The sequence below is a fragment of the Meriones unguiculatus genome, chromosome 17, assembly GCF_030254825.1.
Source record: "Meriones unguiculatus strain TT.TT164.6M chromosome 17, Bangor_MerUng_6.1, whole genome shotgun sequence".
In the NCBI taxonomy this organism is placed as follows: domain Eukaryota; kingdom Metazoa; phylum Chordata; class Mammalia; order Rodentia; family Muridae; genus Meriones; species Meriones unguiculatus.
Window position 1 is genome coordinate 96,098,438 of NC_083364.1, and position 13,410 is coordinate 96,111,847.

The 13,410-nt window shown below is 40.5% G+C and overlaps 1 protein-coding gene across 9 annotated transcripts in view; it reads left to right on the forward strand.

The window, feature by feature from the left end:
- The window catches only part of Ttc3 (tetratricopeptide repeat domain 3), a 96,357-nt gene that overhangs the window by 1,813 nt on the left and 81,134 nt on the right, over window positions 1-13,410 (forward strand). For 5 of the 9 annotated variants that reach the window (XM_060370790.1, XM_060370789.1, XM_060370785.1 and 2 more), the window contains exons 2-6: window positions 693-777; window positions 11,287-11,441; window positions 11,726-11,768; window positions 12,266-12,416; window positions 12,805-12,892. The exons of 1 other annotated variant lie outside the window; for it this stretch is intronic. In XM_060370790.1, the coding sequence (XP_060226773.1) occupies window positions 11,298-11,441; window positions 11,726-11,768; window positions 12,266-12,416; window positions 12,805-12,892 (426 nt within the window). In that variant the 5' untranslated portion in view covers window positions 693-777; window positions 11,287-11,297. Of the gene's footprint in view, window positions 1-692; window positions 778-865; window positions 1,096-7,652; window positions 8,967-11,286; window positions 11,442-11,725; window positions 11,769-12,265; window positions 12,417-12,804; window positions 12,893-13,410 lie in introns of those variants that run through there. 3 more of the 9 variants (XM_060370787.1, XM_060370786.1, XM_060370788.1) reach the window with 3 other exon arrangements.

The window sequence follows — 13,410 nt, forward strand, 5'->3', positions numbered from 1 at the left end:
TTTTATATATGAATAAATGGAATAATTGTACTTTCTTTGAATTTTATAATTGTTGGTATAGCACTGCATTGTATGAATATACCATAATTTATTTTTATAGTCTCCTCTTGATGGACTTTGGAATTGTTTATAGTCTTTTCTCTTTAAAACAGTCCTGCAATAAATCTCTGTATTTGTTTGCTATGCACACTTCTGGAAATTTTCTAGGAGGTATACTTAGTCATAATTTTGTTGGGTAGTAGAATATATAGATCTTCCACCTAATGAGATAAGATAGAAGCTGTCAAAGTGGCTGTCACGGTTTCTGCGTTCACTGGTACCGAGAACACCCATTTTCCTCACATGCTTGCTAACAAACTACTTTTTTTTCTCTCTCTCTCTTTACTGGCCATCTTCTTTATGACTTTTGGCTTGCTGCTAAATTTGCTTATTGCCTGGCTTCTGTCTAGCCATGTGACAGCAAATGGGTTAATATCTCAGAGCTAATTGATTTGGTCTTTATTGAATTTAGTCCCCATTTATTATGTTATCTAATGTTGCCATGGTTGATGTAAAGATAAGGATTTCAGTATGATATCTGTGTACCTCTCAAATAGTGAGTGAACTGATTTATATATCATTAAAAGCATTTTAAAGGTGTGATGTTTTTCTTTAAATCCTTTCCTCCTTGATGTAGTATTTGATTTATTCAGAATACACGAAACATTTACAACTGTGACGTCTACCAGTGGATGCAAGACTCAACCTAACCAATATTGAATGTGCTCACTCTCAGAGGTGACTATTCTAAATTCATGTTATTCTTGTATTTTAAATACTTTTTTCAGATTTTTGTCATTCAATCCTAAATTGTATATGTGGTCTCTGAGTAAAGAATGTTATTCTGGGTGTAGTCATCTGAAACTTGTTCTCACTCAGTGCTGTGTTTACAGGTAACTAATACTCAGTGTAGATATGTCATTAATTGTTCACTGCTTTGAGGGGTGAATATAATACAACTTATGCATGTTCCTGTCTGATTGTTCTGTTTTCCCGTAAGAAGAGTAGCCAGACAACCATGAAAGAGCTGTGGTGTAACTGCAAAAAGGAAATCAGGTGAATAATGCAAAATGCTATATGCAGTGCCAGAGAGGCCTCTCTTAATCTCAGCACTTCCTCTGCCCACTAACTCAGGAAATCTGTGTCATTTGCTTTTTTCTGTTATTTGTCAGTGTATATAATTATTTTTATTCAACTCAAGTATATGATAAAACTAGCCATAATACCTAGAACATTTTGACACCTATTTACTGCAGTGGGTGCTCTGGCACTTGTACAGAGGTCAGAGGACAACTTGAGGAAGTCCTTCCCTTCCACCATGTAGACCTGGAGATTGAACTCAGGGTGTCAGGTGTGGTGGCAAGCGCCCTACTCACTGAGCCATCTTGCTGGCCAAGTTCAACATTTAGAAGAATCACAGTATTACTATAAAATGTTTATGATACTCCAGAAATTTATCCTTTGCCATGCTGGACTTTTTTAGACATAATTTTCAAAAGCATCTTTGGTGCTTTGTGAACAAAAAATAGGTTGGAGCACCCAGCATAGTAAGGTGTTTGCTAGGAGTGGAATTGCTGGTTTACAGGGGTACAAATGTTCCTCTTCATGAAATGATTTCAGATCGGTTCTGAAGTGGTTTGTACCAGCTTGTGTTTGGGCTAATAGTTTGTCAACTTACATACCTTGGTCAGCATTGTTTGAGAGCTATAGTTAACCTGCAATCTGTCCAACATGTGTTATCTTATATTTCTTAATATTTGCAATTAGAATGACATGGTGTGCACGCTGTGGTTTAAATTTGCATTTATTAATGAGATTGAGAATCTGTTCATATATTTATGGATCAGGTGTTTCCCTATGTGAAAAGACATAGCCATGTTTTTAAAAATACTGACTTGTCTTTAAAAGCTGACAAACTGGTAGTATTTTTTCTTTTAAAGTACATTGGGAAAAGCCAGGACATAATGTATGCAGCAAAGGCTTTGCACACTAACAACATCCTATGTCCCAGCTCTTTGGTTTAGTGTAATCTACTTGGAAATATGTCCCTCTGGATGGCCACTGTGTCTCTCTTAGACGTTTTTAAATGATGCTTTTCTCACGTAAATTCCTGCTTCACCCGGAGTCAGCATTGTGTATGATGTGAGGTCACCTGCAGTCACTCGCTGTTGTGTGGCTCATCTTCTCTACTCCATATTGAATTTGCCTTTTGTTTGCAGAGTCAGGTCTTTCACTTGCCTGCTGAAGTTCAGTGTGTGTCTCTGGTTTGTGTTCCTTTTGCCAAGTCTTCATCTGTGTTGATGTCTCAGCATTGCAGCTTTACCTGAAATCTGTGGGGTTTTTGTTTTGTTGTTTTGGACATAGGGTGAAGCACAATATTTGTGAAATGGTGCTGGGGTTCAGCTCAGGGCCTTGTGCATGCTAATGAGGCACTGCACCTTTGAGCCACGTGCTTAGCCCTTCAGTAGTCTTCTTGCCCAGAAAATCTTGAGTCTTACCTGTTCCTAGACCTCTGACCTTTAAGAATTGGATATGAAAACTCCTTTGGGGCTTAATTGAAATCAATCAGTTTTGTGGAGAATTGAAATTGGTTGTAAATAGTACTTTTTTTTTCCTGCTTTTTTTCTTTTTTTCTTTCTTGTTTTGGAACTCCATTGTTTGGTTGTTTGTTTCTGTCATTTGCAGTGGTGATGTTTAGATTTTTTTTTTCTTTCCAATTGATTGTGTGTGTGTGTTTATGTTCTGGCATATTTTAAGTGTGTGTCAATTGAAGCGGTTGTGGTTGTTCATTAGAAGGGATCATAGTGCACGCACAGGTCTCAGCCCCAATTGCAAAGATGCTGTCTTCAGGGTTGTTAACAGCTGTCAACGGGAGGGTTGTTGGGAGGCTTTGTAGAGAGCTGTCATATTAGGGAGGCTTTGCCGTTTTGTCCCATGCTTTTCTGCATTTTTTGAGATTTTTGTTTCATCTTTTCTCCAACTCATTAAATGAAATTAATTACAAATTAATTACAAATTTTTATTTTATATGTATGGCTGTTTTGCTCTCATATATGTCTTGTGTACCAGCTCTGTGCTTGGTGCCTATAGAGGCCAAAAGAGGGTGTTGGATTCCTGGAATTGTAGGTACCTGTGAACCACCATGTGGGAACTGAACCCAGGTCCTCAGCAAAAGCAGCCATAGCGTGTCACTGCTGAGCCCTCCAGCCCTCCAAATTATGGATTTTAATTAAAGTTTATTTTATTTTATTTTTTCTGGAGATAGATCCAAGTTGGCCTTAATAGGTTTTCTTTTTAATGTACTATGGGACTTAGTTTGATAATGTTCTTGATTTGTTTTGTTTTTGTTTTTTTGAGATAGGGTTTCTGTGTACAGTCTCGGCTGTCCTAGAATTAGCTTGGTGTAGACCAGGATGGCTTCAGACTCACAGAGATCCTCCTGCCTCTGCGTTTGCTTCCCAAGTGCTGGGATTAAAACCACCACTGCTCAGCTTGATAATGTTTATAAACACACACACACCCTTTATTTTTGAAATAGGGTCTCACCATCTAGTCCTGGCTGTCCTGGAATTCTTGATATATAGGTCAGGCTGGTCTCAAACTCAGAGACCTACTTGGCTCTGCCTCCTAAGTGCTGGGAGCAAAGGTGTGGTCCCATGCTGGGCCTCGTCTTTGTTTTCTGAGGGTTGAATTTGGTGGGAAGGTCACAGTAACTTAGCAGCTGAGTTACTGTGTGGTTAGTCTGGACTGAGTTTCTTAAAATTTTGGTGGAACTTACTTACAAGATGACTTGGATATAGCCTTTTCATGCGTGCACATTTAGGTAGTTTCAGAAATTTGTTTATTCATCAAAATTTTATTAGTATCAAATTCATGGCATTTTAATTACTTAAAATTTTTTGTTTTGCATGTTCTGCTTTTATTTTCTCTTTTCTCATTTTGAATATTTATATTGCTCTTTTCTCTCTCTTTTTTTTTTTTGTTTGTTTGTTTGTTTTGTGTGTCACTGGAACCCATTCTGTGGCCTCCACTGGCCTGGAATTCAAATTGTCTAAGCCAGCCTCCTGAGTGCTGCGATTACAGGGCTGAGGCATGATAACTGGCTCTTTTTTTGTTGATTAGTCTTGCTAGAAGTTTATCTGTTTCATTAACTTTAGCAAAGGAGTAATTTTATCTTTTGCTTTTATTTAATTATTGTTAAATATGCTGATTTTTTTTCACTGTTTTGATTTTTTTAACTATGTTGTCAGAATGTGGACTTCATTTTACCTTTATGAAAACAATTTTTAACCCAATTTTATGGCCTTATTTATATAGAATTTAATAATTGCTTATGATGAATAATTTTAATGTTTTATGTATAAATATGAAGTTTGTGCATTATGTAACTGTTATATGTCTGTTAGATAAAGAGTAAAATTGTGTTGTTCAGTCTTTCTTAGATTTTCTTCATCCTGTTACCCAGGACTTCTCTTTGTTGTGCCAGGCTTGAGGCGAGCTGGACGGGCTCGTCTTGGCCTGCTCATTTGTCCAAGCTGATTCTTGCTTGGCTGAGGCTCACTCGGTGGTAGATTGGAGACCGGGGATGTTGCTAATCTGGTGTTGCTAGTAGTTCCAGGAGTTCTTGTTGTGTATGTTGAGACTTCTTCATTAGATGTGTGTGGGCTTAACATTGGTCTCTTAGTGAATTGGACCTATGCCCTGTTGTTGTCCATTCTGAAATTTGCCTTAAAGTCTCATTTGGTAGAAATTACCCAAAATATCCTTTTTCTTTAACTTTGGTTATTTTAGTTTCTTTACAATTTAAGTGTTTCTTACAGACTATATTTTTGGATTTTTCTTTCTTGGCCTATCAGACAGTATGTCTTCTAATTGTTAGGTTTAAAAAGTCCAGTTTAGTTCAAATCTCTTGACTGGTAATCACCTCATTTTTTATCTAAAACCATCATTATTTTATTCTTGGAGAAGTTATTCTGATATCGGCTCTTAAAGACTTTTCTGTTAGCATAGCAAAAATATGCAGTATTTTGCTGGATTTATTTATTTAGATAAAATGTTTTACCTTAGCTATATTTGATTGTCTTTGGGATTGTCTCATTTCACTCCTGAGTTTAAATATACTACTCTTATCACTCAGGATTCCCTAAAAGGGATGGAAACAGAACATAGAATTAGTCTTTCTCTCTCTTTCTCTATGTGTGTATGTGTTTCAAAGGGGATTTATTAGAGTGGCTTACAGGCTGTGGTCCAGGTAGCCAGCAATAGCTGTGCCCCAGTGGAAAGGCCAAGAACGTGTTTGTTCAGTCCCCCAGGCTGGATGTCTTAGCACTCCCTATGTGCTGTTTGACTCTGGAGGATTCCTGTAAACCTGCTGGTCTTCAGGCTGCATTGAAGGTGTAAGTTTAACAGCAGCAACAGGATGCCTCAGTAACAGGATAGGTGAACTTGCCAGCTAGAGTGAGGGCAAGCAGGCGAAAGCAAGGCTGCTTCCTCCGTGTCCTTTTATGTGGGCTGCCATCAGAAGACCCAGATTTATGGTGGGTCTTCCTACCTCGGTTGATTCAAGAAAACTCCTTACAGGCATGCCCAGATGCTTGGGTTTTAGTTAATTCCAGACATGGTTAAGTTTACAACCAAAATTAACATCGCTGTTTTTTTTTTAAATATGTATTTAAAATTTTTTTATGTGTGTGTTTGTATGAATATATGCCACATGAATACAGGTGCCTCTGGAGGCTGGAACAGGCCATTACATCCTCTGCAGTTGCAGCCATTCAGCTGATGTGGGTGATGGGAATTGAACTCTGCACCTCTGGAAAAGCAAGAAAGTGTTTCTAACTGCTGAGCTGTCTTTCTTGCTGCTACTATTTTAATAAAAATTTTTGATACATGGTTTGTCTTCATTCTGAATTTTGACTTTCAATTAAATCTTTGATTATAATATTATGAATCCTGTTATTTATTAATTTATTTATTTACTTTACATCCCAATTGTAGCCTCCTCTCTTCCAGTCTCACCCTCCTTCCTGTTCCCTATCTTCCTTTCCCTACCACTCAGAAAAGGGGAGCCCCCTCCCACCAACCCACCCAACACATTAAGTACATCATCTTCCTCAGTTGTCTGGCAACGCAGCCCCGCCAGGGGGAAGTGATTGGAAAGCAGGCAACAGAGTCCTTGTTAGAGGACTCAGCTACCCATACTAGGGAACCCACGAGAAGCCCGAGCTGCCTATTAGGTACATCTGTGTAGGGGCGTAGCTCCAGTCCATGTGTGATGCTTGGTTGGGGCTTCAGTCTCTGCAAGCCTTCCTGGGCCCAGGTTAATTGCTTCTGTTGGTCTTCTTGTGGAGTTCCCATCCTCTCCAGTTCCTTCTATCCTTCCCCATTCCTCCACAAGCCCCCCTGCACTCCATCCAATGTTTGGCTTGAGTCTCAACACCGTTGCTGGGTGGACCCTTCCTGTGTTATTTAAATATTGTCTGATTTTTATCTTTTTTTTTTTTTTTTTTGAAGTTTTAACAGAACATTTATGTATCCATCTCTTTCTGGGTTACTTTTTCTCTTATTTCTCATCTTTTCATTTCAGCTAGGTGCTAGATAGTTTCAATGAGTTTAATCTTAGTCTTTTAGATAATCAGTTTTCTCTTTAAGTGTGCTAATCTTTTCAGTTTGTAAGTATACTTTTAGCACTTACCTGCCTACCTATCTATCAGTCGTACATCTGTATCTGTATTTGTTGAGACAGTGTCTTATTGTAGCTCCGCTTCACCTTGCATTGGTACAGTCTTTCCATCCCTCCCTCCTGAGTTGCTGAGGTAATAGGCATGCGCCATCATTCCTGGCACATTTTATTTTTAAAAAGTCTGTGTGGTTCCCTTTTTAGTTCTTTTAGTCTTTTGTTTGTGTTTGTTTTAAGATCTGTAGCTGTTTTGTAGTATGTATTTGGCCATCTGAGTGTCTGAAAATTGGGGTATATAATGTTAAAAATTGGGGTTTTTAACATTATTGCTTGTTTTCTTCTGTTGTTTTTCATAAGGCTTGCTACATCGTTGATTGATTATGAACTATTTGATTCATCTTTGTGAGAAGCTGGAGTCTAACTTGGGGAGTACTTTCTTTCTGAAAGCATACCAGTTTTGGCTGGCAGTCGGAGAGTGACTAGAACCATTTTCAAGTTTCACACTGGGCTCCTGGCCCAGGGTTTACTACCTGGCTCCCTTGTGGCTTTTGGAGGTGCTGCCTCTAGCTCTGGGGAGTCAGTTTAGTGTCCAGCTTGAGGTTTGCTCTCTGGAGGGAGAGAGTAGCTATAAATGTTTTCCTCTCTCTAGGATTGGACAATTAAAAGAAATCTAATCTGCCAGACCTGAGGGCACCACCTTTAATCTCAGAATTTGGAAGGCAGAGATAGGCAGGTCTCTGTGAGTTCAAGGGCATCCTGGTCCGGTCTACATAGTGAGTTCCCTGCTAGTGAGGGAGACCCCGCCCCCTACCCCGCCATTGGCAGTTCTTCAGTGTCTAGTCAGTCCTTTATTTTAGTAGGTAACTATGCTAGTTTTAGTTTGTATTAGAGAAATTTTTATCAAATAAGATTCTTAGTAAAAAATTTTACATTAAAATAAGTTTAAAATTAAGCCATAGGTTAAGTCATTCTATAGGAAATACTAATTAACTGTACACATGTTGAGTTTGTTACAGTTTATTCTCTAGACCAGAGTGATGTGACATAAATAGACCTGTGATGGTCGATCAAACAGTGTGAAGACTGCCTTCAGTGATGTGGGCATGGTGCTCCAAGCTTACAGAGAACAGGCTCAGAGGTCAGCTCAGTGCATTAGGATGACAGGCATGGCTTCCTGAGCTGAGGGGAACTGATGGCATCATGTGGTTGTGGGATAGGTTGCTAAGGAATGACCAACAGCCAAGTGTCCTGGAGTGGGGTTACCAGGCCATGTCGGCCTATTGTAGGGATAGAGTGTAATTTTGACGCTGAAGAGAGGCTGTGAGTGGATTTAATCAGTGATAGGCTGAGGAATAGGCTCAGTTTCAGAGGATGCTGAAGGGCAGGCAAAAAGATGACAGTATGACTTTGGCATGAAGTACTTGTGTGGTTCATTCAGATAGTTTTTTGTTTGTTTTTATTTTTAGGGGAGTAGTATAGAGGCAAGTTGGGAATGTTTAAGGAGAGTGGGGAGTCAGTGTTGACCTCCTTTTTGGTTTTCTTCACATGTTTAGTTTGGATAACCATTTGGCATTTAGAGCAATTAATTGATAAAGAGTATACAGAAAGAGGAAATAACTTATTTTGAGAGTTATTTTGAGCTTACTTTGAGAGTTCTTGAACTCTCTGAATTTGAAGGACTGGGGACGTTTTGGTTAAGATGTAGTAGCAATTAACATGGAAGTTCCAGAAATTGAGTGTTGTGGCCCATCCTGGAGAGATTTGGAATCTTCAGCATTTGGAAATTTAAAATCCAGCGTTTCCTAAAATAGTACCACCTGAGCTAATTTAAATGGTGCATAGATGAACATCTGAAAGGATTCAATAGTAATTTAATGTGAAAAACGTGTATACCAAACCTGTGGTATCATGGACATTATCGTTTAGGCTAAGTAAACTGCATGAAAAGGAAATATTAAGTAAAAATTCCTACAGTAAATGGAAATGGCAAAAACCATGGTGAAGCTGTGCAAAATGATGAAAAGTTCAGAAAGTGTTGTTTCGAGCCATGAGTGTGGTGGGTAAGGTCACTCAGAGAGTAAGAGTGAAAAGAGAAGAGAGTTGACATATGGGTGGTGGGGAATGCAGAAGAGGAACCCATGAAGGAGACTGAGGAAGAGCAGCCAGCCGAATAGGAGGAGATCCAGAAGATGGTCTGTGGAGTTCATAAGAAGAGTTCTCAGGAGGAGGAAGTGGTCCACAGTGTCAAGTAAGTTGTAAGCTGAAAAGTGCTCTTTGGATTTAGCAATTAAGGTAGACTATTTAGGTGGAATCATCTAAAAATAGTAGATTTTTAAAAATTGATCTACAATGGTAATAATAGCTAGCTCGTGTTTATTGTATTCTTAACATGCTTGGTACCTTAAAAGCACTTTACGTGTACTAGCTGATTAGTCAGGAAGTTAGTATTGTCATTCCCACTTGGTATGTGAAGAAACTGAAGCACAGAGAGGTTAAGTAATTTGCCCAGAATTACACACCCAGGCAATGGGAGCATCAAGGTTCCAGCCCAGTCCCTCTGGCCCCAGAGTTCATGCTTTTAACTATTTTGCCACATTGCCTGTGTAACTGAACAAAGTAGAACATAGAAGTGTGCACCAGCATTGTAGTCACAGTGCCGTTGTTGCTGTGTGTCATCATGAGGTCTGCTGGGCTTGCTAGCCAGCATCTTGTTAGAATGGAGTCCGCCAAGGGTATTGTAAGCTACACCATGGTGATTTTGTGGGTTATGACAGTTCTAGTCTCTTTCTGTATTTAGAGTTTATTTCTGAGGATAACAGTTTGCCTATTCTGTGCCTTATTTTGGGTACTGTGGTGTCCTTATTTTTTCCAGCTATAGTGTAAATTCCTTATACTCTGGAAGTGTTCACGTAGAACAAAACTTCTCAGATATTATAGATGACCATTTTATTGTACGTGGTCATTAATGACCTCATTAAAAGCAGTATCCCTCAAATGGTAGAAATGGAACCAAATTGTAGGAAACCAAAAGCGAGTGGAAATAGCGGACTCAGGAAGAAGAGGAAGAGAATCTTGAGTAGGTTGAAGAACAGGAGGTGATGGGAAAGAAGGAAGCTATAATGGTGGGCTGCTCAGAGAGGAGTTGATCAGAGTGAAGGACTTAAAGCTGGCTCAGGCAGTAGACACTGGTGAAGGAGGGGCCTAGTGAAGTAGGCAGTGACATCTGTGTTAGTTGAGGTGTCATCAGCGTAGGCCTCGATACAGCTGGGAGGGTGGACGTGCAAAGGAAGACTGACGGCCAGTGTTCTGAAGCTTGAGAACAGTCAAGAACTGAGTGGGTGGCTGTGGTAGGGAGGAGTGGCTCTAGCTGGGTACTGCGTGTGAGAAGAGGCCGGAGGACTCGGTTTGGCTCTTCCCTTACTTGGTGACCTTGAGCAGATTATTTCACTGAAATGTCTCAGAATCCACTTGTGTAGTAGAGATGGTGCTGGATCTTCTGTGAAAAACGACTGAGGTTAGTGAGAAGATGCCTATAAAAGCACGTGGTCCAGTGTGTGACATGTAGTGTGTTGGTTTGCAAGGAAGCTTGCTCTTCACTTGTGATTCTGTCAGCTTTTCATACATCTAACTGAACATACTGTTTGACTGAAGAAGTAGGTGTGTGTCCCGAGGGCTGGTGGTGGTCTACTTAAAGATGGATGTGAGCAAACAGCAGCTAGAGGAGGGCAGCGGTGGTGTTGCTGGTGATGGAAGAGAAGACTGCAGTTACTTAGCGAGAGCTACAAGTGACGACACGCTGAGTTTCCGTGTAGCTCTGAGAATAAACCCTGATCACTGAACGTCTTTAGGGAAGCCTAACACTTGAGACTAGCCTTCCTCTTCCTCCTCTGAAGCCAACACTGCAAATACCTTTTGATAAGGTGCCGTGTTTTTCTCACCTGCAGTCCAGCAGCACAGGCTGTGCACCAGTAGTTGAGAGAGTAGCAGGCAGGGATGGTTAGCATGGTGGGTCTAGGTGCAGCCATGGAGGGCCAGTGTCTCTGAGTCTCTCCAGCTTTGCCCCTCTGCCCTTGACAGACTTGCTGAATGGAACTAAATGAACGAACTAGGAACATGTGGGTAGAGTCAGAATGGTTGAGAGTATAGCAGGTTATATGCTGTGAAGTGGCGTATTTTATGGTATGCCGTAGGGCAGGTAGAGAAATACACAGTAGGAGAATGTCTTTACGTTCAGCAAGCGCGTTTTGAAGATGTAGCTTGCTGGGCACAGACAGAGTTTGATGCCCTTCGTTTACGGACAGAGTGAGATGCCCTGGAAACCTGTGTCCCTGAAGCACAGAGTTGAGCTGGTGAGTATGTGAATCTAAGGAAAGGAAGACAGAGTTAGGCTGTTTGGAAAGAGAACAGTGGGCTAGGGATGAGGACCTTATAGACTTCAGTGTTCCGACTGGAGTCACGTCCTTAGGCTGTAGGCCCCAAGCGTGCCTCCAGTGTACCGTAGGGATAGTGTTGCTACTCGGTCACCTCAGCTGACATCACTGCTGATCTGAGTGTCGCTGTCTCCTCAGGAAGGTGCAGCATGGATGACTCTGCTGAGGAAAGCCTCAGCTTTGAAGACGATGTCTTACTGCAGGATGACCCTTTTGAGGACAGCTGTATCTGTGTTCCTGATGTAACCAGTGAGGACTATGTCCGAGTGACCCAGCTTTACTACGATGGCGTGGTGAGTAGGCTTACTGACTCTTCTTTCCAGTGGCTGTTGTGGTGTGTGTGTTGACAGGAGAGCACACGTGCTTCTAAAGAGATGGTTCAGACAGGAAGGGGTGTGATGCCAGAGTGTGGTGAGAAGTGTTGCTTTGATGGAGACTAATAAAGCTCCTGAGGAAATGCTGAGGAACAAGCTAGGAGCAGACAGATGAGAAGGCCCAAGAGGAGTTCAGAAACCACAAGTAATACACACTTTTAAATCTTAACCACATAAAAATCAGAATAATTTTCTTCTTTTAGGGTATGCAATATAAAGATTATGCCCAAAGTGAGAAAAATTTAGGTGAGTATGTTAATACTTTAATGCTAATTTGTTGAAAGACTGTTAAGGGAGGGCTATCCACCCAGTCAACATAAGGAATTTATCTTTAAAAATGTAATTTTAGCTTGATTTAGTGATATAGTCTATCATCCCAGCATTTAGGAAGGAGGCTGAAGCAGAAGGATTGGTAAGGACCAGCTTTGGTCAGATGCTGAGATTCTTGTCTCAGACTAGAAACTATAATATTTTTTTGTTACACTAGAATTTAGCCAATACTTAAATTTTCTTAATCTCTAAAAAGGTTGGATATTTATTTATTTTTGTTTTTTTGGATTTTTCAAGACAGGGTTTCTCCCTGTAGCCTTGGCCGTCCTGGACCAGGGTGGCATTGAACTCACAGAGATCCGCCTGCCTCTGCCTCCCTAAGTGCTGGGATTACAGGCGTGTGCCACTATGCCCAGCTTAGGTTGAATGTTTTAATATTTGAAAATACTAATTTAGTTTTTGATTTAATTAAGAATATGACATCTGCAATATATGGTGCAGCAAGCCACTGTCTATCTTACAAGATTACTGTGATACTATTAAGCTGTACATCTTCTGGCCACTTCTTTTTCAACATCAGCACAGTTCTGTAATATCGAGATTGCATCCCTGTGTAGAAGCCATGTAAGTTACTATGTCATAATTTTTTAAGAACTATGGTAGCATGTTGTACAGAATTGAGGATTACCAAGTACAGTGGGAGGCTTGTACCTCTTTCTTGAATGCTGTTTAATTTTATGTTTAGTAAGAGAAAAAGTAAAGACTTGGGATTGGAATATAAGTGAGTAATTATAACATTTTAATGAATTCCTTAAAGAGTAATAGACTGTAAACTTAAAGCTGAGTATTACAGAAAAGAGGAGAAGATAAAGTGTCTGGTTTGCTAGCCTGATTAAAAAAAAAGAGCTTTCCACATAGTTTAAGCAGAGCTATAAATATAAAGTTCATATAAATGTAACATTTAGTAAATAATTACATTTGGGATCCTAATCTTAAAAACATTGTCTTTAAGCCGTTCTCGTGCTGCTGAGATAAGTTTGAAGAAATTACAGCATCTTGAGTTGATGGAAGACATTGTGGATTTGGCAAAGAAAGTTGCAGTAAGTGGTAGAGTGTGTTTCCGCTCGTCTGAATTAGAGAGATGGCTTGGAGGGCCAGCGTGCTTGCTGTGCCCTGTAACCCCAACACTGTGGTGAGGGGTGAAGACAGCAGGATCACTGGGGTCTACTGGCCACCAGCCTGCGGCCAGAATCAGTGAGAGACTGCCTCGGTGCTGGAAGGTGGTAGAGAGCAGGCCATCTGACGTCCTTCTCTGACCTCCATGTGTGTGTGCAAACCCACATAGGTATATGCTCTAACATATGCATGTTCATGTGTCATACATACATGCACTACTCTGTGTCCCTCAGTCGCGCACACAAATGAAAAAACAAAAGACAGCAAGCAGACAAACAAAAGAATGTCAGTAGGTGGTGTCTGCCCCATAGTAGCAGCTTACAGCAGTCACCAGACAGTGCTTTATTCGTCCGTGGACACGCTTGGGTTTGAAGCCATCAGGCCAGTATGCTGGTTCCTTGTGTCACAGTGGGCTCGGGATTGCATCTTGCTAAGGACTAGA